This window comes from Stegostoma tigrinum, chromosome 5 (assembly GCF_030684315.1).
Source record: "Stegostoma tigrinum isolate sSteTig4 chromosome 5, sSteTig4.hap1, whole genome shotgun sequence".
In the NCBI taxonomy this organism is placed as follows: Eukaryota; Metazoa; Chordata; class Chondrichthyes; order Orectolobiformes; family Stegostomatidae; genus Stegostoma; species Stegostoma tigrinum.
In genome coordinates this window covers 81,885,082-81,908,698 of record NC_081358.1, presented here as the reverse complement: position 1 = coordinate 81,908,698, position 23,617 = coordinate 81,885,082, and the positions used below count along the sequence as shown (strand labels likewise).

Genomic DNA, 23,617 nt, shown 5'->3' with positions numbered 1-23,617 from the left:
TTAACCAGAAACACAAAGGGCCATAGAGCAGACAAACCTAATGTTTGCAACTCCTTCTCAGCCAAGTTCAGGCTTTCCCCAGACAGCTTTCAAAGGACACTAGATAACAAAATCAACAGCAGGAACCTTAAGGGTCTTCATTCAAGTCTGTGCATTAAAACCAATTTTGTGTTTCACCATTTCCTGGCTGAAAACAAGCTAGCTCTAAGCAATTAGCAAGTGTGGACTGTTCTGGCCGGTTTTAGTAGTACCTGACCAGGTAATACAGTAACATAATTTGGAGTCAGAAAGAGGGAGGGGACACTGAAACACTGTGGCGATCACTTCAAACTTTGGGTATGTTTCAATTCCTAGGAGGAGCCAGTTTACTACACTGACTTCAAAATAGCTACTACCAAATGAAACAATTTAAAACAAATTCAAATTTAGAACTTTTATTTAATTCAGAATTTTGATAACAAAGGACACAATTCTTAACAGGGTGTGAAGTATGATCAAGAATAAGGCATAGCATGTCTACACCAATCTGCATAGTCACTTGGGACACTTTGGTCTTACCTCAGACAAGACGGGGAAACTCTGGATTAAAAATCTGCATTTTAAACTGAAGTCTTGTCTTCCACTATCCTTCAAGATACAGCTTACAACTCTTCATACTATTTATCATTCACTAGTATTACCAAATATCACTGATTAAAATGATCAGTTATATATTTAAACATAGCTCCATAACTGAAATTGAGCAAACAGATGATAGGTCAAACTTGCATGTCATGACTGCCATCATAACGATATCATGATTTTCAACACAAGATTAACTTTTTACAGGTCATATTTTTTCAACTAACAACGAGGATAATTGTCTTAGACAAACCAAGTATACTGATCGGAAGAATTAAACGAAGTGATTTATTTTCCCCATCACCCCATGAATCACAAATAAAATGACAATTTTAAAAACCTTCTGAACCCAGACAAATTAGAGATTCTGCCAAGCCATATACCCAAGAGATCTGTTTCTAGAGATTCTTGTTCCCTGCCACTAACCTTTCACTTACTCAAAATGTGTGCAAAGTGTGCCAATATGACTGAAAATATAAATAATGAAAAAAAGCAACGTTTATTAGAGCCAAGGCATGCAGTATGTTCCAACAGGTATAACTTCTGCAAAGTAAAACAGGATTTTCCCCCACCCTCTGAATTTACATTCCATTAGTCATCTTTGTCCTTGGCACCATGTTTCAGTATGCGAGTAAATTCAATATAGTTGAAATTGCCCTTAGTATCAATCGGTGCTTCACGGAAAAGTTCATCCACCTCCTCATCGGTAAATCGATCACCCATTGTCGTCAACAGATCTCTCAGGTAATCTTCCTGGATATAACCTGGAAAAAAATACAGCTCCAAATGTATTGATGAAACATTAAAAAGTCAAATAAATTCATTAAAATCTCAAAAGAAGAGTGCAAGTTACACAGTCAAAAGGCCACAAGTAAAATCAAATTCAACATAAGGTACACAAAGATGGTTAGTTGAAAATAAATGATTATTTCAATCAAAAGACAGCCTGCCCTAACAATAGCTCAAAGCAGCATTGCCAGAAGTTTGTACGCAGACTGCAGCTGTAAGTTTGTATACAAAGCTATTTGCCTCCCACTCAATGGGTTAACAAATCCAAAAGCAAAGTGCCCAATCAACAGCAGACTTAAGGTGAAAGATCAAGTGCATTGGGAGTTATAAACTCAAAAAGGACAAATAAGACACTTATATTCCCATTCCCTTCCAAAATTTCTCTTCCCATCGAATTGAAGGCAGATTGTTTTACTGGTTTAGTTTATTAACTTGTTCAATAAGGTTATCCTGTACATTAGTCCAGCAAGACAGATTAATGACAATCTTAAAAAAAAAACTTTACACATCAATGCCTAGTCTTTTTGACTTGGGAATGAAGATGGTGGGAGAAGAACTGCAATAGAGCAAGAATTGCTACCACAGAAGCTCTTGGCCACCGTTCTTCTAGCCTAAGGTATTTATACTCTTATATTATGCACACATTACAGCCAGGGAACTTTGTTTGACTGGAGGCCTAAGTGAAAGGTGTGAAAAGGAACATGTTTGTTTAAACTGGGCCTAGGCCATGAAATGTGTAGAACATATTCACCCAATGTTTTGGAGACTTCAAAATGCCACTCTTGCAATTAAATAAAGAAGATTATGGAAAAGTGATTTAAAGTTTGTTGATATTGGGCCTTTTTTTTCTTTAAAATAAAAAAGTTTACTTTAAATATTAGGATTAAAAATAGTACATTTCTTGGAAACCACAAGGTTTCAGCCATTTGGTGGAAGTCACTCATCTGGGTTTAACGACTGTAGAGTGTTATTACTTGTTTGAAGTGTTTTGATGTAGTTGCAATTGGACATCCAGTCTGCAAAAGGAAAGCTACCCAGCCTAGCTTTGTATTTTCTTAAAAAAAGCCTTCAGTGATCAGAGTACCCCACTGACTACAAATTAAGCTGCTCAAGTAGCCCAAAGCAATTAGTCCTATTATTTCTGGACTGTCTGCAGCTGTGAAGATCCCAGAGACAACCATACCTGCTTAGTGGCCTGTCCACTTGGGTTTTTCCAAGTGAATCTGCAGTAAATCAGTTTTGACATTTTCCTTTGAGGTTAGAGGTGTAAATATTTATACTTTTACATCAAACTTATAAAGCTAAATGTAAACACAAACGTTACGAAACCTGGAAGGTATCATCCAGTGAAAAAGAACCAAACATAAAGTACACAAAGGCCCATATCAGTAACTGGGCAAGACACCTAACATTATGCTGTATCCAATAAAACAGTGGGATTACAGGAAGATAGTGCTCTTCTATCTTGATTTTAAAACTACACACAAACAAGCAGAGCTACTATAAAGGAGAAAAAGATATTTGTGCATAGAGCACTCACAGCCCTACTCATTCCAAACATCTTGGAAACCTAGTGATCAAGTACCAAAAAATCTAGACTCCAACATCTAGCCTCAGGGAGAATCACAAATAGCATTAAAGCATAAACCTATGATTCTTATACTTGGTAAGTCAGTTTCAGCACTTTACCTGTTCCTTCTTCATCAAAACATGCAAAGGCATTTCTGATTACATCTTCAGGGTCTGTCCCATTCAGCTTTTCACCAAACATGGTCAAAAACATGGTGAAATTGATAGGTCCTGGAGCTTCATTCATCATTGCCTCCAGGTAATCATCAGTTGGGTTCTTTCCTGCAGAAAAATTGTATGTTCAAAATGGTTCACCACTATGTAAGAAACACAGGAGTGAACAAAAAGCCCTACATAATACACAAGTTAGTGACTAAACTATCAGCTTGTACTGGATTTGGATGACATCTCAGGTCAAACCTCACCTAGTTGTAATGCATTCCTGTACAACCATTACAGACACTATTAAGCAAACATCCATTTCTTCATTGGAAGTCATTCAAGGGTCAGAATGCTCCCAATTTCCAGCCTCAATTTGTTATCAGACACAGTAAAAATATATAATGAATACAACTTGGCAATATTTGAAAGAATAGGGGAGATAGAACACCAGCAAAAGCAGACCATTAGGCCCTTTGAGCCTGTACAGCTACGATAACCAAGTGGATAAGAGATTATCAAGAGACAACATACTTCTACCTTAAAAATACTGAAGGATTCTTCACCTGCTGCCTTTTGGAGGACAGGAATGCAAAAGAATCTTAACCCTCATCCATTTTAAATGGCGACTCAGTTCTAGACTCCCACATAAGAGCAAACATCCTTTCCAAATCAACCCAGTCAAGCCCTTCGGGATCTTGTACATTTCAATTAAGTCACCTCTGGCTCTGAACAAGGACAAAGACCTAGCCTGCCAAGCCTTTCCTCATGGCAATTCATTTGTTTGAGGAATTAGTGGAGTAAACTTTCTCACAACAGCTTTCAATACATTAACGTCTTTCTTTCAATAGTGACCAGTACTGTACAGAGTACTCCAGATGCAGCCTCATGAATGCCTTGTATAGCGTGTTACCTCACCACATTTTCATTCAATTCCTCTTTAAATTTTAAAGATTGTATTTGCTTTCCCGATTACTTGCAGTACCTGCATATTCGTGCACTAGGACACCTAGGTATCTGTATCTCAGCTCTGCAAGCACATTTAGCTAAAATAAGAAAAAGGCATTGTTCTTCCATAGTGATATAATTTCACACCTTTCCCATATTGCATTCCACTTGCCAGATCTGTGACCACTCACCTAACATCCCTTTGTGGGATCCTTATGTCTTCTTCAAAAGTCATTTTCCTACTTACTTCTGGGAGATCAGCAAACTTAGCTGCTGCACCTCCTTTGGGCCCTTTACCCAAGCTATTTATATATGACTGTAAAGAAATGGAGGTCCCAGCCTGAACCCTGGTGACCCCACTTATGACATCCTACCAGTCCAGGAAAAAAAATACATTTATTCTTTAGTTTCCTATTCAGTGGAATCATACTAGACTCAAAACATTAAACCTGTTACTCCCTATGGATACTACCAGGCCTCCCTTGTTTCAGATGTCAGTATCTACAAAATCTTGTTTTCATTTATTCCTTCGACTTCCTGCAGCAAGTCAATTTTCTATCCAATGTCATGCTTCTGCAACATTTGATGTGGTAATATTCTTCTGGAAATTTAAGTAAAATCCTCCACAGGTTCCTCTTCACAAATATAAATTACTTCAGACATGCCAATAAGTCATTTAACATGGTTTTGTCAAAGAGAGATCAGTTTAATTCTGTCCAATTACCTTGAACTCACCCAAACTGCCCTCTAATACAAAAAAAAATCAACATTTTCCTTGTGACAGAAGCTAACTGGCCTGTAGTTTTCAGTATTCTGCCTCCCTTTACGTTTGAATAAAAGGAGTTCCATTATCCACTTAAGATAATGGGAACTGCAGATGCTGGAGAATCCGATATAGCAAAGTGTGGAGCTGGACAAACACAGCAGGCCACGCAGCATCTTAGGAGCACAAAAATTGAGATTTCAAGCCTAGACCCTTCTTCAGAAGTGGGGGAGGGAGAGACTGTTGTGAAATAAATAGGGAGAGAGGGGGAGGCAGATCGAAGATGGATAGTCAAGGAGATAGGTGGCAAGGAGACAAACAGGTCAAAGAGATGGGGTTGGAACCAGTAGAGGTGAGCGTACGTGGGGACGTTTGGGGGGGGGGGGGGGGGGGTGGTGGTGGTGGTGGTGGTGGTGGTGGTCGTCGTCGGGAGGGAGAACAGGGTCAAGCTGGGCTGGTTTTGGGATTAAGGGGAGATTTTGAAGCTTGTGAAATCCACAAATCGATACCATTAGGCTACAGGATTCCCAAGCGGAACAGGAGTTGCTGTTCCTGCAATCTTCGGGTGGCATCATTGTGGCACTGCAGGAGGCCCAGGACGGACATATTGTCTAAGGAATGGGAGGGGGGAGGTGGGAAATGATTTGTGACTGGTAGGTGCAGTTGTTTATTGCGAACTGAGCATTGGTGTTCTGCAAAGTGGTCCCCAAGCCTCTGCTTGGTTGCCCTGATGTAGGGGAGGCCAGAACAGGTACAGCAGATGAAGTATATCACGTTAGCAGAAGTGCATGTGAACAATTGCTTGATGTGGAAAGTCTTCTTGGGGCCTGGGATGGGGGTGAAGGAGGGGGGACGGGAGCAAGCACTTCCTGTGGTTGCTGGGGCAAGTGCTAAGTGTGGTGGGGTTGGAGGGGAGCGTGGAGTGGACAAGGGAGTCACGGAGAGAGTGGTCCCTCCAGATAGCATACAAGGATGGGGAGGGAAAAAAAATGTCTTTAGTGATGGCGGAAGTGTCAGAGGATGATGCGTTGAATGCGGAGATTGGTGGGCTGGTCCGTGAGGATTCTCTTTTGGCAGTTATTGCGGGGATGGGGCGTGAGGGATGAGTTGTGGGAAATGCAGGAGACATGGTAGAGGGCATTCTCGACCACGGGGAAGGGGGGTGGGTGGTGGAAGAGAAAAACGAGGACACCTGAGATGTACAGGAGTGGAATGCCTCATCCTCGGAGCAGATGTGATGGAGGCGAAGGAATTGGGAATAGAGGATGGAAGTTGTGCAGTAAGGTGCGTGGGAGTTGGTGTATTCTTGGTAACTGTGGGACTCCGTGGGCTTGAAATGGATATCGGTTTCTAGGTAGTTGCCAGAGATGGAGACAGGGGAGTCCAGGAATATGAGGGATGTGTTGGAGATGGTCCAGGTGAACTGGAGGCTGGGTGGAAGGTGCTGGTGAAGTGGATGACCTGTTCGAGCTCTTATCTATTTTTCCAATCTAAAGAAACCGTCCCTGAATCTATTGAGTATTGGAAAGTTAAAACCAATGCAAACATCTCACTTGCTACTGCCTTTTTAACTCCAGCATGAAATCCACCAGGATCAGCGATTTATCACCCTTCAGTTTTACCTCCCTGGTATTTGTAACTTTGAGTTCCTCCCTCACTTTTAACTGCTGTATTACAGCTATTTCTGAAACATCAGATCTAGTGAGGACAGACTCAAAACTGCTAAATATCTTAACTTACATCAGGCACAGCATGAATATAAAGAGGGAATGAATATTACAAACTTATTATTACCAAGTGAAGCTAACATGTCATGCAAATCCTCCTTATCAATGAAGCCATCACGGTTCTGATCAATCATGTTGAAGGCCTCCTTGAACTCCTGAATTTGTGACTGATCAAACATGGCAAATACATTGGAAGTTGCACGCTGAGGGCGCTTCTTGGTGGTCTTTCCCTTAGCTCTTTTGCTTGACATGATGGCTGCGTATTGTATCTAGGAGAAAAGCAATTAAGATTACTAATTTATGATTAAAGATCATTGACCCAAGTCTCACCAAATTTTGCCTGACTTATTGTAATGAGCATCTCATTTACTCTAGAAATTAGATTATGGACAGAAACAAAAATCTGGATCTAGCTCAGCTAAAGTATGCCTTATCTTCAAAGTTAATACTTAATTAAGGAATAAAAAAGACTCTTTTGTTCAAGGAGGAACAACTGAAATACAATTTCAAATCAAGCCTCCAAAGTAGTCAAACAGGAAAGAGAGAGAAATGACAAAACAAACATTTACAAGCACTGTTCACAATTAATTTGTAGAACAACTGAAAAAAGAGACCCTACTCCTTGAGCAAGAACAGCATAAGATAACACGGTGTGAAGCTGGATGAACACAGCGGGTCAAGCAGCAGAGAAGCAGGAAAGCTTGGCGTTTTGGGTCTGGAATTTCTTCAGAAATAAGATGTTTCTTTTGTTCTAAATAAGGAAGCTCAAAGTTACACAGATTAACAATTGAGGTTTGAAGTTAGTTTTGTTCCTTAAAATACACCATCTGACTTACCCACAATTTGTTTAACACAGATGGCTCAAGATTACAAACACAAGTGCAAAACAAGTACCACACAGACCTGAAAATTCAAGGAAGTAGAAAGGTTTTTACAAAATCTTTATTATATTCTGCATTGAAATTATTCAGACTTCACTATCATGGTGTGGCCAAAACAGTGACTACATACCAAGCAACAACCATCATATACAAGACAACGTTTTTTTGAACGAAGACCCCCCCCCCCACCACCCCTGAAACAGCAATACATTGCTTTCCATACAGATGATCACTCATTAATAGGGCTGCAAAACTAGGCATGGAGCGTCACAAAAAGGCATTCAGCACCAGCCGCAGAAGTGGCAGTTCCTGCACATACTAACAAAACAATAAGCATTAGGGCATTCAGCACTAGTTGCTTGAGCAACTGCTGCACATCAGTACAATAACTGGCTATCCAAACTTACGTAGGGAAGCAGTTAGACAAGCCAGTTTAGAGCTATTTTAAAATAATAGGCAAGTAGATACAGAATCACCTCAACAACTGCTACTCTGACTGCAGCTAACTACATAGTATTAAATCCCTCCTGTACACCTAGTCACTAAAACAAGCATAACAATTTTGCCTAGTTCAGGGTTTGCTGGTGGAAGGAAACAATGCTGGAAACTTTCCAAGGATTTTAATTTACAGGAAACATCTACTGAACACAAGGGACCAACTTCATTATTCAAAACTCAGGCTTCACAGAAGTGACTGAACTTCAAATGCAATTTGTTATATTTTGTAATATTCTGGCTATGTAAGACACTGCATAACATTTCTTTAATCTGACTGCACTTACAATATTTTCAAAAACTAAATTTGCATTGAAGTTCAAGTATTCAATCATTTTCTGCAAGGAACCTTTCTGATAATTATCAGAGTTATTTGTAGCTCTCAACAGCTCCGAAGCATCAGTTCACCCATCCTTATACAGGACACAGAACACTTCATGCTGTTTTAAAATATAGCTAAAGTTGTCTCAGAATAAATAGCTTACTTTTAAATCTGTTCAAATGCAAAATCTTTGTTACATTGATAAGCAGAAATTTATAACAGCATGTTAATATTTTGGCTATGCTCCTTGCTAAAAAGGGAAAGGGGTAAGGCAACCATACAGCAAGTTTGCTATTAAACATGAATTCAAGTTAATAAATCTTGGGCATTGACTTTCCAATATTTAAGACAATTGGAATTTACCAACTTTCAGAGGTAAACTAGTACTCAACACAAGTATGTATTATTTGTTCTAAAACAAGAATAAGCTTGCTTTTAGAACTATTTGTCTTTGCATCTCATAACCAAATGCTTCTGAAACATAATAGTCATTGTTTCAGTTATGATCACAGCTGACGGCAATGCTACACAAGTCAGATCCCAAAATAACTGGCTCAATAGATCATAGCTCTCAGTTGGTAAACATCTATTAGTCACTGAAACAGCATGAACACGCAGATATTCTTTCGCAGAATATACATTAAATAAATGAAACAAATATAAAGACAGCTCAAAAGATCTACATCAAAAAAAGCTTCAAGCTGCTGTTAGAAAACAATCCAAACAATGAATGACTCCATTTCAGCTTTGCAAATCTTTACTAATTTATCTTTTCATTTTTTCATGGTCAAGAGATATTTCTACAATTCCTTCAGAGTCCATAGTCCACCTTAAATGATGATAGCCTAAGCTTTCAGTTCTAACATCTTGAAAATTACTATCCAAACCCTCCTGGCTTAGAACTTGATAAACCAGAAACCACTTCTGAAGTGACAGGTTCCCCTAAACTTACAGTTTTCCCAAGAGAGAAACACCTCTTCTGAACTGAACCCCAGGCTCTTCAGAATTAAAAATGAACTTTCTGCTCCAAATGTCCAAATAAATTAACAGCTGATGTACTCTGCTTACCATAAACAACCAAGATAAACATTTTATCCTGTTACACTATAGGGGCTCTCCCACACATTTGACTATAATCACATTTGAATATAGGCATTTAGATCACTGTTCCAAATTGACTTTTGACCTTTTCAAACAAAAACCTCCCCTCCAAATTCCACCTGCTTCTTTTATACACCAATATACCAAAATGGGAAAAAAGTTATGGCTGCAGTGGGATCAATGTGGCATCAGACATTAGGAGATCTCATGTTCAATGAATGTACTAAGGAATTCATTACTCATGATATCAAACCTTGGATTGTTCTGCCAGAAGATGCAACACTCCTATATGACTGCTGGCTTGGTCTGTGCTCAAGCAGAATTCAAGTCCATCTGGCAGTGACCTCAAGCCACACTGTAGCAATTCCCCAAGTCAGAAGGCAACGTCAATTGAGGATAACAACAACTGGGCAGTTTTTCCATTAGTAAAAGCTTCACTTATTAAAAACAAACAGTCTGAAACAAAATAACCCATTAAAGCACCACACAATTTCCTTTGCTTGTGAATGGGTTTTGTAAATGATTATCTCAGCAGGGGACTGAAAGTTTTTAAAAAGTCAGATTTTATACTTTCCCCACAACTTTAGGCTCAAGTGCCAGTGGGAAACCCAAATCAATTTCATCTCCTCCCCTTTCTTGCAAAGAAGCCAGCTGCAGTATGATGCAGGAGCAAGTTATTCAGACCGTCAAGCTTGTTTCTCTGCCGTTTATTAGGTCATGACTTCTCAACGTAACCATGAATTCACATAACTGCCCAACACCTGAACCTATTTTACTTTTTCCCACCAAGAAACCATTTTTTGTCAAGAACGTGCAAAAAAAATCACTGCCATTCCTTTTTCAGACAGAATTGAGACTATCCTGAAGCTTCACCCCATCTAATTTAAATGGATGATCCTTTATTTTTAAAGCTATGAACCCCAGTTCTGAATTATAGAAAACACCTACTCTACATTTGCCCCTCAAGATCTTTACATTTTAACTAAATTGCCCCTCAGTCTCCTGAAGCCTAGCCTTCCCAACCTGTCAGGTAACCTAAAATAATAGGAAGTGCAGATGCTGGAGAATCCGAGATAACAAGGTGTGGAGCTGGGTGAATACAGCAGGCCAAGCAGCATCTTAGGAGCAGGAAAGGTGACATTTCGGAGAAGGGTCTGGGCCCGAAACATCAGCTTTCCTGCTCCTAAGATGCTGCTTGGCCTGCTGTGTTCATCCAGCTCCACACCTTGATATCTCAGGTAACCTCCCTATTCCAGGTAAGATTTCCAAACTACTTCCAAATAATTCATATTTGCTGCTAAAGAAAGAGATCAATACTGTACAAAGCAGCCCAGAGGTGGTCTCAGCATTGCTTTGTATAAATGAAGTGCAACTTCCCTTGTTTTGTATTCAATTCACTTTGCATTAAAGTGCATTCTATTGGTGTTCCGGATTCTCTCATAACAGCCTTTACAGATTCACGAACAAGAACACAACCAATGCAAAACTTTACTTCATATTTTAAGTTTGTTCTTCCTGTCAAAATGAGCATGAAGTGAAATGGTCCAATGTGTCACATCTTAGCCCACCTAATCTATCTATAACTCTTTGTAACCCCATGTCCTCTTCACAACTTGTCAGCTGTGCTCATCCTATTTTATAAAGGATCAATGCCAAAAACTTCAAAACTGTCTGCAGAGATTCAAATTAATTCAACAGATCCTGTATACGTGAAGTGGAAAAAAAACCAGTGCCTGACAAATAAAACAGTATCCAAATTGTATTGACTTCCAGGAGAAGCATGAACTCATTTTATCTCAATCTATATGTATTATGTCCCAAAGCACTTGGTAGTCAATGAAGTGCAATTGAAACACTTTAGTTGAATTGACCTAATTTACAAGCAAAGTTGCAGAAACTGCAATAAAATAACCAAATAATCCAATTTCAGCAATGTTGGGTCATTGCTGACCAGGTCACTAGGGAGAACTCCATTGTTCATCAACAGTGCAACACGATTTTGTACATCGACTGCATCTCTTGGGTCTATTTGGTTTAAATCATTGAAGGTAGATAGCTAGCTTCTTCCAACCATGAAGCACTCCCTCACTATGCTGAGCTACCAGCTTGACTAAAGACATGATTCTCTGCCAGTATTACCAATAAGTTAGTTTCACTGGAAAAAGCAGCTGCAACGCAAAGCCAAAAATTAAAACCGTAAAGTTACTGTAAACATGATTCATCTTCCAAAAATTTAATTCCAAGTTTTTAAGTTGCAAGGAATATTATATTAGATTGCTTTGGAATGACATGTTTAAGGACTGAGAGAAGCTGGAAGATATGGAACTTTTGAACACATTCTGCATTAAACCAGATAGGTTTCAATCAAAGGAATGAGTTCAACAGTTTGTTGTCAAGCCTGACATGAGAAGAGACTATAGACCCTGCACCAATGGTAGCCTACCAGCATTCTGGTCCTTGTTTCTGTTAAAACCATAGGCAGAGAAAGAAAACTTCAACCTTACAGAAGAAACTGTAAGACAGCCCCTGTTCTGCTACATGCCTGACAGTTCACGTATGGAGATGTGGCAACTACTGGGTTAAACCCAGGTATTAGTGCATACCACACACCCCCACCCCCCCAACCCAAACCTTTCCAAAAAGATATCACACTTCACATAATCATCTACCTGTTTTTGCTACAAAGTAGATAACCTCTCATTAATCCGTATTACAGAGTATGTCATATTTACCCACTTATCCAAATCATACTGAAGTTGCTCTGCGTCCACAGCATACCCTCCCACCCAGGTTGGTCTCTTCTGCAAACAATGAAACATGTCATTTCTTAAGTCATTAATATATATTGCAAATAGCTGGGGTCCAAGCACTGAACCCTATGGTACAATACCCATTACTGCCTGCCACTCAAAAAGATCCATTTATTCTTGTCTGCTAAACAGCACTTAATTTTGGTAAATGACCTCCAATTCTAGCATTACAATTACATTCATTAATCTCTTAGATAGAACTTTAGTGAAAAGGCTTCTGAAAATCCAAGTCAACCACATCCACTGGCACTCCTGAATTCATTTTATAAGTTGTATCCTCAAAATGCCAGATTGTCACGCACACCTTCCCCTTTATAAATCCATGCTGACTGTTCAAACATGTCAATATCTTCCAAGTGGTCTGCTTTTACATCTTTAGAATGGACACTAGTATTTTTCCCCCCCCACTACCAATGTTCAGCAAACCGGTCTATAATTTCACTACTTCGCTCTGCTGCCCTACTTAAACAGTGGGGTTACATTAAGTCAGCTCTGAAGAAGAGTCATCTAGATTCAAAATGTTAATTTTGTTCAGTCTTCATGGATGCTGTCCAACTTGTAACCTGGCTGAAAACAACAAATGCTGGATATCCAAGCTTTAACTACCCTCCAATCTATAAAAACCTTTTCCTAGGAGTCTGTAGACATTTGGCACAGACCATTAGCTATTTCTTTGATAATAAAATGCGAGGCTGGATGAACACAGCAGGCCGAACAGCATCTCAGGAGCACAAAAGCTGACGTTTTGGGCCTAGACCCTTCATCAGAGAGCTATTTCTTTGGGCCATTTCCTCAAGTACTATAGGATAAAGGTCATCTGGCCCTGGGAATTCATCTGCCTTTAATGGCATTAGTTTCACCAACACTATTTCTCCACTAATATTAATTTCTTCCAATTCATACTTCCCATTAGATTGCGTTCATCCATATTTTTGTAGTGTTATATAAGCCTTCCTTTGATAGAGTTCTAATTCCTGACTCTAGCTTCAACATTAACCAATCTTGGCACTTTTTTTATAAAACAGAAAAGGAGTTTTTTTTTAAATTTAAAAAAACATTTGCAAAGAAACATGGAACACTTATTCTGAACAGCAGCCCAAACCCAACAGTACAACATTTCTTTTCATTAACCTTATAAACTTTTGCACACAGCTGCTTTCCAAACAAGTGCAGGATTTAGTCGATGTTCCAGAAGGATAGGCGTTTTTCTAATTTGAAAACTCTTCACTGAAGTAACACCTATTTTTCTTTTAAATCCAAATTCCTAAATTATTATACACCCCTCACCACAAGTTTCACCAGGATTCCAAGAAAAATAGAGACTGAATAAAGTTCAAGAAAGCTACAAGACGACTAGGGACAAACAATTTTTCAAATTTCTTTTCCATCAACTTGTGCTGAATATTCAAGGACAGGTACAAAATTGTCAACTTTAAACTGCTACTTCTCCCAGACACAAGGAATTATTTTCACTTTGGAATTCGAGAGTGTATCTATCAAAACTGTCTTAGTTAACACCGTCCATTGCTAATAACAGATACTATGATCAGGTTGTTACCATTGAATATTTTACAGATAACAGGAAGGAACATGACCCAAATCAGAAACAATGCAAGCATGTCACTGCATACAAAGTTCAGTGGAAGGCATGTTAAAAGGTTTTGGATAAATCTTGACAGAAGATACTTGTAACTTCTTGCCAGAGGCCAAACTCATTTCTCTCAATCATACAGCACAAAACTGAGAAGATTACATGGCAAAAAAAAAATAAGAAAGTTCTCCTGTTTTCCATATATTCATCAAGCAATATCAAACAAATGATCATTTTGCTAAATTGTATAGAACAAAACATTCCAAATAATATTTAGTTGCTGTACTTGCCCACAAACTACTTCAAATTTATGGAGTGGAAAGTGCTCTGAAAGCAAACTTGCTCTTCTGCTTTAGCTTTAACATGTATGATTTGTTTTTTGTTTAATTACAATTAGGTTACCTCTGAACATTCAATGAAGTGTGGCACAGTGGCTCAGTGGTTAGCATTTGTCTCAAAGCCAGACACCCAGCTTCGATTCCAGCCTTTGGGGAGTTTGCACATTCTGTGTTTGCATGGGATCCCTGCCTCACCCCCACTCTCGACAGTCCAAAGATGTATAAGTTAGGTGGATTGGCAATACTAAATTGCCCATAATGTCAAGGGTGGGAAATACAGGGATGGTGTTGGGGATGGGCCTGGGTGGGATGCTCCTCGGAGAGCAAGTGTGGGCTCAACTGGCCGAATGCTTCCACACTGTAGGGATTCTATGAAAAAGGTCCACGTATAAGTGAAAAAACCTTTATTAACAGGAATTCATCACTGTCACCATGTATGCTATTGGCAACACTGATCACAGATTGTCATCTGCTTTCTCAATGTGATCACAAGAACAAGTGTGGCTCAAGCCAACTTGGTTTCTAGTTTTCTTTACAGATGACCCATTGTCAGAGAGGATTCAGCCGTCTCAATGTTCATCAGTACTGGAGACCTTACAACAGCCCATTCAGTGCAACTGAATGAAAATATATCCTGACTAATCTGAGCACATAGGTCTGGTAAATGTAAGAGCTATTGAACTGATACCACAATGGGCAGGCCTAAGCTATCTTCACTAGTTTGTTCACATTTCCACGAGCTTCCCAGGTTACAAGTGACCTTAGCTACTGTTTTACTACTCAGGTGTATTACCGTGGTTTAAAGGTTAGGCCCTTCACTCAAGCATTCAGCTCTATTCACAATTCAAAACAGTAAACAGGAAGGAGACCACCATATAGTGCTTTGAGCCTGCTCCATCATTCATGTTTATTGTTGATTATCCAACTCAATAGCCTGCTGCCAGTTTCTCACCCATATGCTTGGCACTCATTAGCCCCAACTGCTACATCCAACTCATTGAAACTTTGCCGTCAACTGCTTTCTTTTGTAATGAATTCTGCAGGCTCAGCACTTTGGTGGAAGAAATTTCTTCACATCTCAGTCCTAAATGGTTTATCCTGTATTCTTAAACAGCAACCCTAGTGCTGGATTCTCCTGCCACTGGGAACATCCTTCCTGCATCTATTCTGTCTAGTCATTTAGCAATTTCTTTTTGCGTATGAGATCCCCACTCATTGTGAAGTCCAGTAAACATATTACTTACTTACTGATTCAACCTCACCCCGTACATCAATCCCACCACACCAAGAATGAATAAAATCCATCTGGTAAACTTTTGTTGCATTCCTACAATAGCAAGAACATCTGTCCTCAGTAAGGAGGCCAAAACCACAATATTCCACATGTGAACATGCTGAAACATTGCATAGTTACAGCAAGACATTCTTGCTCCTACGTTCAAATCCTCTCACTGTAAAGGCAAAATATACCATTTGCCTTCCTGACTATCTGCTGTGCCTACATACTTACATTCAACAATTGGTGTACAAGGGCACCATGGTCTTGAACACATTCTCAATTTACAGCTCGATAATCTACCTTCCTATTTTTGCTATCAATGTAGGGAACCTCATTTATCCATATTACACTGAATTTGTCATGCATTTTCCCCACTTGTTTGAATCTCACTGGAGCAGATCACCCAGTTTTGTGCTGTCTGCAAATTTAGATATTGCATTTAGTTCCATCATTTAAATTACTGCTTAACACACAGGAAACAGTAGGAATAAACAGGCCAATTTGTCTGCCACCCAGTTTTGCATTCAAGACATTACCCAAATCACACGTACTCTAAATTCACACATTACACTTGTGGGGCTGTTGAAAGCCTTCTAGAAGTACAACCAAACCACATCCACTGGTCCCCCACCATCAACTCTACTAGTTACAACCTCAGAATTCCAGTAGCTTTGACAAGCATTACTCCCCTTTCATATGTCTATCCAATTGTACCACTTTCTCGCTCAAAAATGATCCATTAAGTCTTGGATAACTGATTTGCATTTCCCCTCCACTGTTCACCAGTCTACAATTCCCAGTTTTCTTTCTAAATGCAGGAGTTACATTAGCTACCCTCCAAACTGTAGGATCTGTCCCATAGTCCATACAGCCTTGGAAGATAACTAACATCCATTATTTCTACAAACACTTCTTTAACGTACTCTGGAATGTAGATCATCAAGCATGGGAGATTTATTGGCCTTCAATCCCATCAAGCTTCCCAACAGCACTGCCCTGATTTCCTTCGGTTTGGGAGGATAGTGGTTGGGTTCCTCAACATATCAGTTCAGTTAAATAGGTTCGAGTTTACAAAGGACACAAAGTATGTACACAGTTGATCAGCCATTTCTTTCCTCTCCATTATCAACTCCTACATTTTGATTCTAAAAGGGCCTATATGTGTCTTTTTGGATTCTTTTTCTCTTTGCATATTAAAGCTAAAAATTTCCTATATTCCCACAAGCTTATTGCTCTATTTTCCTTTCTTTAAATCAATGCCTTTGTCCTCTGTTGCTGCAGTCTAAACTTCTGAAGTTGCACAAATCAGCCTACATCCAAGGTTTGGGCAACAAGTGACATTCACACTCAACTGACAGGGGACCAATCAAAAAAGTCTAACCGCTAAATTCTAAATTAACTTATTTTTCTAAATCATTTTGTTCAGAAATGTGATTATACACCTCTGAAGCAGGTGAGACTTGAACCCAGGCCTCCTGGCCCATTGGAAGGAAATTACCTTCGTGCACCAAGTGGGCCATAACATCTTGGCAACAGCATCATTGCTAAATTCCACTTTCATGGATTACCACTAGAACTCCAACTAGACAAAGTGCATCGATACAACTGCAACACAGCAGAGCAGGACCCCATACTTCCTGACTCATTGCACAATTAAATTTGAACACTGCTGAATGCAGTGAAATGCTCACCATTTACACCCACAGGCTCAACTGCAGCAACAGCCAAGACTATTTTTTGCCTGATCTGTACTTCTGTCAAACATTCAGAGTGCAATTTGACTGTTGTCCATATAATACAAATACTATGCACTACATTAAACCAAGCTCATTTTCCTGGCAACTAGCTGTGCTGAGAAGGACAAAAATATGGGATTAGCATCAGCACAGAGCTCCAAGTCAAATTACTGTCTGGATTTAGAGACAACTTTTGTTCTATTACATGAAAATTCTGCCTTTGATAGTCACTATGAGTGTTATCATATGCATTGCTCAATTGCATCTGTTGCATTGAACAGGATAAGATGGGACAAAATGCCAATATCACCACCACCACAGAACTGATTTAAGTAAATGTGATACTTTAATTATTAAACCAAAGAGAAGTCTTGAAAAATTTAGTAGTTTTACTCTTGATCAGTTTGTGTGATGGCAGCTTATTGCTAGATTGTTACATTTAGATTTAAAGTACATCACATGTACTAAGTATAAAAATGCATAAGTACAGTGAAAGGTACACAAAAATCGCCAATCACTGGCACCCACTTGGTTACAAAAAACAGAAAAAATATTTTGAAGTCAAAACATAAACAAGTAACAAAAAGTCAAGATCTCAGAGTCCCAAATCCCAACTCCACAATGGGAACTTGCACAACTGGATTGGATAATGCAAATTCATTCAGAACTAGTGCACGCACAGTTAGCGTTCACTGATGCTTGCTGACCAAAACAGCTTCCTGCTCCTCTGAAGAAAATGTCAGGGCAGTTTACAAAGCCATTCCCCCTCTAACCCGCTTCAACCTTCTATCCTTCCAGGAGGTGTTCCTCTGCTTCAGGTTTGAATTCTTCACCTCCAGCTGCCTGGGGCCTAATTCGTGTCTGAACTTCTCTCACTGTGATGCTTCTGGACACGAAAAATCATGCCTGACAAAAGTTTAAGCCAGCGAGTTGAGAAGATTTGTAGAAAGTTTAAGCCCTAATCTCTTCGCAGATCAGTGACAGTAATTTGTTTGAGAATACTGAAGAACTTTTATTAGTTTAAATAAATTAGGAGGTGGTAGCAGTAGCGATAGTATTACTGGCTTATAATTCAGAGTCCAGGGCTCACATTCTGGCGACATGGGTTCAAATCCCATTAGTGAAACATGAATTCAATATAAAAATCTGAAATTAAAGTTAAAGTTAGTTTAATGTCAACCATTAAAATTATTGCTGTGACCTCATGTTGAGGTCCATACAATGTGGTTAACTGTTACCTGCCCTCCAAAAAGATCTAGCAAGCCAGCCAGTTCATGGGCAGTTAGCAATAGGTAATAAATGCAGGCCAAGCTAGCAATACACACATTCAATGAACAAAGCATCTATTAATGCTAGCAGTTTGCACAAAAAACAAGTATGCAACTTGGACTGCTAATATACAGACCTGAAGGGTAACAAAATCGACACTTGAGACAGTGACACTTTTTCCGCAGCTCAGCTAGCTTTGGATTATGTGTTTGAGGTTAGGAAAGAAAATAAATGTTGAAGGGCATGTACTTTTCAGCAAGTTCGATTTTAGGAATATGGCTAAAATTAAAAAAGGTTATATTTTCCAAGGAGCGGTTAAAGAAATGGTTTGTACAACCTTGGGTAACTGTGTGTTGAGTTTGCACATTCTCCCCATGTCTGCATGGGTTTCTGCCAGGTGTTCCAGTTTCCTCCCACAGTCTGAAGATGCGCAAGTTAGGTGAATTGGCCATGCAAAAATTACCCATTGTGTTCAGGGACATGTGGGTAAGGTGAATTAGCCGTGGGAAATGCGCAGTCAGAGATAAAGTGGTGGATGGGTCTGTGTAGGATGCTTTTCAGAAGATTGGTATGGACTTGTCAGACCAAATGGCCTATTTCCACACTGTGGGGAATTCTACAAACAATTCTTCAAGCTCAGGACATTAAACATACTGCAGAGCTAATAAGCGCCCAGGACATTGACCTTGTCATTGTTTTGATCTCCCATTTTGCTCATGTGCTTGGACATTGAAAAGATGAACTACATTTAACAAAAGATGGCAATTGCACATTTTAAAAAGTTTGATTTCAGAGTTCAGAAAGTCATTTAATTCAACAGTCAACAAGAATAACTGCTTCTCTTCCACACCCAAATGTCTAATTAAGACTGTTTGTTGTGTTCTTCCAGAACAAAAGACTGTTTTCCCCCCCCATTCAAACAAGTGTTAGGAAATGTCACCCTATTCCTTTTAGGCTTAAGGATACAGAACAGGGAGCATTTGCTTGCTGAAAGTGACATGCTTTGCTGTGTAAAAAGCACGGTGAACTATTAAATATTACGTCTTTTTTGTAGCTTAAGTTACCAGACCAGAAGGGCAGAAGAGGTTCAGGATTTTTAAACTATGAAATGCCAAAACATTCACTACCATTTATCTAGAAATTGAGTCCCACATAAACTAAGTCCGTTTTAACACGCCCAGCACGAGTGGGAACTGTTATATAAAATCTAAAAAAACAACTTAGGAAATAGTATATATTTTTCATACATGCTTGCACATGTCTAGAAGTTCAAGTAAAACGTCATGCTCCTTTTTTCAAAACTCAGTTTCCACCTTTATACCCGTTTACTTTGTTCTTTATTGTCCAAATGCAAACTAGAATTACAAGATATAGGTATAAGTAATTCATATACTATGTTCTTAGAAATTAAATGAATATTGTAAGAATCATCATTCTTGCTAAGGAATGATTCTTCACTTAAAAATAGAAGAGCAAGGGCAGCTGATGCATGAAGCACAAGCTGCACTACAAGCCACAGCATCCTGACTTGGAACTGCAAACAGTCCCTGGAGTCAACCGGTGAAAGAACTGGAACACATTTCTTAAGTGTATTTATGCCACATTAACTGCAGCAATTCAACATAGCAAGACATCACCTTCTCAGGTGGAAGTCAGGATGCGCTGCCTATGCTGGTGTAGACAATGGTGGTTGCATTCCAAGTATGAGCAAAGTCAATCCCCAGTCATATTAAAAGACCTGAAGCACAAGAGCCATTCAGCCCATCACTGGCAACACAAAGTCTGCTCCACTGCTGTTGCACTTTTCTGCCTCTTCCCTCACCCCGTAGCCAAAAACATATCCAGTTCCCTGTAGGAAGGACTATTTAATCTGTTTTCATTACCTTTTCTGGCACAGCCTTCATTTTGCTGCCCAGTATGATCTGTTAAAGCTGCCATCCTTGTTACTGCAAGCTCTCATAACAGAAGTATGAGTATACACTAACAGCTGCAAATTCATGATTACCAGTAGGTACATGATTGCATCATCCTGTGTGAACACATGTCAGAACGAATGTATTCTCAAGACTGAGTAACACCAAACATTTTCCAGCAGCTTACATATGCAATTTGCCAGTGTAACTGCTAGTTGCTCCTTGGCAAAAAGTCGCATTTTAATATAGCTAGAATTCAAAGTGTCAAACCTGCATCCATAAAGTACCTCTCTAAAATACATGCAATTACTAAAACACTAACAAATTAGCAGGCTCACCCGCTGAAAATAAGAGGCACCTGAATTATAAACGGGATGATTAACCAGCTGATAGAAGAGCACAGCAGAGCTTCTGGAACCTAACACTCCTCATGGAAAGAAGAAAGACCTTGATATCTACTTTAAACCTAAAATAGGCCAAGGAGGCGTGGAATTCAAGTGAATTCAAAAGACAGCAACTCACATTTAAAGAGCATCTTTAAAATCGGGGCCAATCGAAAATCAAAAAAGTGAAACACCAAGCCCAGGTAGGTCTCCAAACGGAGAAAGAGCGAGGGATATAGCAGAATATGGTCCTTAGAAACAATTTTAAAGCAATTTTACAGTTACCAGTCGGGTGTAAGTGATTCACACTAGACCAGAGTCAAAACAATTCAGTCAAGGAAACAGCATTTGGCGGTCCTAATAGTTAGGATTGCACACAGAACGGTACAAATTCCAGCCACGACTGAAATTTACATTCGCAATCAGGATAGGAGGGGTTGAGAAATGTCAATATTTGAAACAGATTACCACTTTAGGATTTCACCGGTCTGTCACTACTTTTTACTTCACGATTTCAAGATGACCCCTCCCTAAATACTATGTGACGATGTCTTCACCTTGGTAAGATTAAAGTAGACGACATTTTTTAAAAGTAACACTTTGAATAGCCCCTTCCGTGAAATACATGCCTTTTATGATGTAATCTGAAGGGCGGCATTGCTCCTGCTGTACAATATATTAATTTTGCCTCAAGATTAGTTTAATGCAACGCCAGGTTAAGTAGGTGGTGCCTGCTGCAGGGTTACTTCCTTCCCCAGCGACTCGGCCTCGCGCTTCCCGGCCAACGTTCCATTCCTAGGCCTCCATCCCTCACTCACTGCCGAACGCCACCAGGCATCTATTGGAGCTCCTCAATATACCAACCGATCGGGCTGTTAGCTATCACCACCGGTACAGGATAAATAACAAAAAGAGGCGAGTTTCCTCTCACCCCACCTTACCTCACAAAACTCCCGTTAAAACTCGGTGTCTCTCCTACTACCTTATTGCTGGCGCCGCCCCGCTTCCCTGATAACCATCAAGACCGCGGCAACCGCCGGAAATAAACTCCACCTCATCCATTTCAATGTTCCACTTCACAGAGGGGAAGTTGGTTTGAAAAGAAAATTCTCGAATACAACGCTACTGCACAGCAGAGACTGTACCTGCCCAAAACGATATTTATAATATTAGTGATTTCATTTCCTTGCGCGCACATCCACATTATAGCCGTTGTTGGTCGGCTGACATATAATCATACTCGTCCTCATACCCCCTTCTTTTCCCAGGCCGTTGAAAGTGGTAGTGTCGATGACACGCGGTTTCAACATTCCTGTGGGGTCACGTGGTACGAAGCGGCGAAGCGCGAGATATGTCCTTATTAGGAGCGGGAGTGGAAGGTTTCCTGTGCGTCGGCGGCGCTGCCCTGCTGCATACCGTCGATGTTGGGTGTTTGTCTTCGAATAGCGTGCGGAGTTCGGACAACTTTACTGGCCTGCTTAAAACAGAGTGGTGAAGAATGGTGCAACCATCTCGTTTGATGTCCTTGAATGTCACGCAACTGTTACGGCTTAGAAGGAGATAGAAAACGGGAATTGCTGGAAAAAGTCTGATAGCATCTGTGCAGAGAAATCAGCGTCAATCGACCTGAAACGTTGACTGACTGCTCTCACAGATGCTACCAGACCTGCTGAGCATTTCCGGCTATCTTTTTTTAAAAATCTGATTAACAGCATCCGCAGTTTTGTTTTCGGTTTTTATTTAGAAGGAGACAATTTGGCGCAAGCCGTCTGACTTGCGTTGTAATTGGGCGTACCCCCCTCGCCCTTCATCCTCGCATAACAATGATCCAATGCCTCAACTGAAACGGCCTCCATTTCCAGAGATGATGGGAACTGCAGATGCTGGAGAATCCAGGATAACGAAGTGTGAAAGCTGCATGAACACAGCAGGCCAAGAAGCATCTTAGGAGCACAAAAGCTGACGCTTCGGGCCTAGACCCTTCATCAGAGAGCTGTCATTTCCAGACAATGTTTTCGAGACCTGTAACATTCCTTTCGCCTTTAAATCTGTGCCGTTTCATTCTAGATCCTTTTATGAGTGGGGACAGTTTTTTCCTATCTGTTCTACGCAACCAGGGTATTAGAGCTTATCTTTATTCTGTTAAGGCGGACGATCCACATATCTTTCGTCTGCCCTCATGGCTGAAATTTCTAATCCCTGGAACCATTCTTAGATGTCCCCTGTGCATTCACATCAATCCTAAAGTACAGTGCTCAGAAATTGTACACAATACTCCAGGTGTTTGTAAGCAACTGCACTTCCTAGTATAGTATCCAGTCACAAACAACAACAACAAAAACTGAAGTTGCTGGAAAAGCTCAGCAGGTTTGGCAGCGTCTATGAAGAAAAAAAAAATCAGTTAACGTTTCATGTCCAGTGACCCCTTCCTTAGAACCAGTATATCGAGTCATACATAATTAGAAAGGACAGGTCTCAAGAAGATATATCTCCCAAGTTTTTACTGGCTCAGAAACCAATCATTTATTTGTTCCTTCAGTAATGATGAAAGGACATCAATCCGAAACATTAACGCTGCTCTCCACAGATGGTTCCTGACTCATTGGATATTTTCAGAATTTTCTGCTTTTACGTTAGATTTCCATCTGCTATGTTTATCCACCCCACTGCCTTTTTCTCTTCAGAGATGTGCTTTCTCAATTTAAATGAGTAGGACTCACTGGTTTGGTTGCCCCATCAGCACCAAGGAAAACAATTTTTGTCCTGGAGAGAACTTTTTTGAGTATCATAGAATTCCTACAGTATGGAAACGGGCCATTTGGCACAGCAAGCCCACACTGGCTCTCTAAAGAGCATCACATCTACTTTGAAAGCAATATACAAAATGCTTTAGGTACTCTGAAATTATGAAAGGTTCTCTAGG

At 39.9% G+C, this 23,617-nt stretch overlaps 1 protein-coding gene across 1 annotated transcript; it reads right to left on the bottom strand.

Annotated features, from left to right (window-relative positions):
* Nucleotides 1-418: 418 nt before the first annotated feature.
* Nucleotides 419-21,767, bottom strand: myl12.1 (myosin, light chain 12, genome duplicate 1). The gene is made up of 4 exons (XM_048529092.2): nucleotides 21,636-21,767; nucleotides 6,644-6,845; nucleotides 3,100-3,261; nucleotides 419-1,385 (listed from the first exon to the last, which is right to left on the bottom strand). The coding sequence occupies exons 2-4, from the start codon at nucleotides 6,825-6,827 to the stop codon at nucleotides 1,213-1,215; spliced, it is 519 nt and encodes a 172-aa protein (XP_048385049.1). The 5' UTR covers nucleotides 6,828-6,845; nucleotides 21,636-21,767; the 3' UTR covers nucleotides 419-1,212.
* Nucleotides 21,768-23,617: the final 1,850 nt, after the last annotated feature.

Coding starts and splice junctions, on each gene's coding strand:
- myl12.1 (XM_048529092.2), bottom strand. CDS start 6,827: ATGTCAAGCAAAAGAGCTAAGGGAAAGACCACCAAGAAGCGCCCTCAG. Junction 3,262..6,643: donor TGACATGTTAGCTTCACTTG/GTAATAATAAGT, acceptor ATTTTTCTGCAG/GAAAGAACCCAACTGATGAT. Junction 1,386..3,099: donor TTTTGATGAAGAAGGAACAG/GTAAAGTGCTGA, acceptor ATTTTTTTCCAG/GTTATATCCAGGAAGATTAC.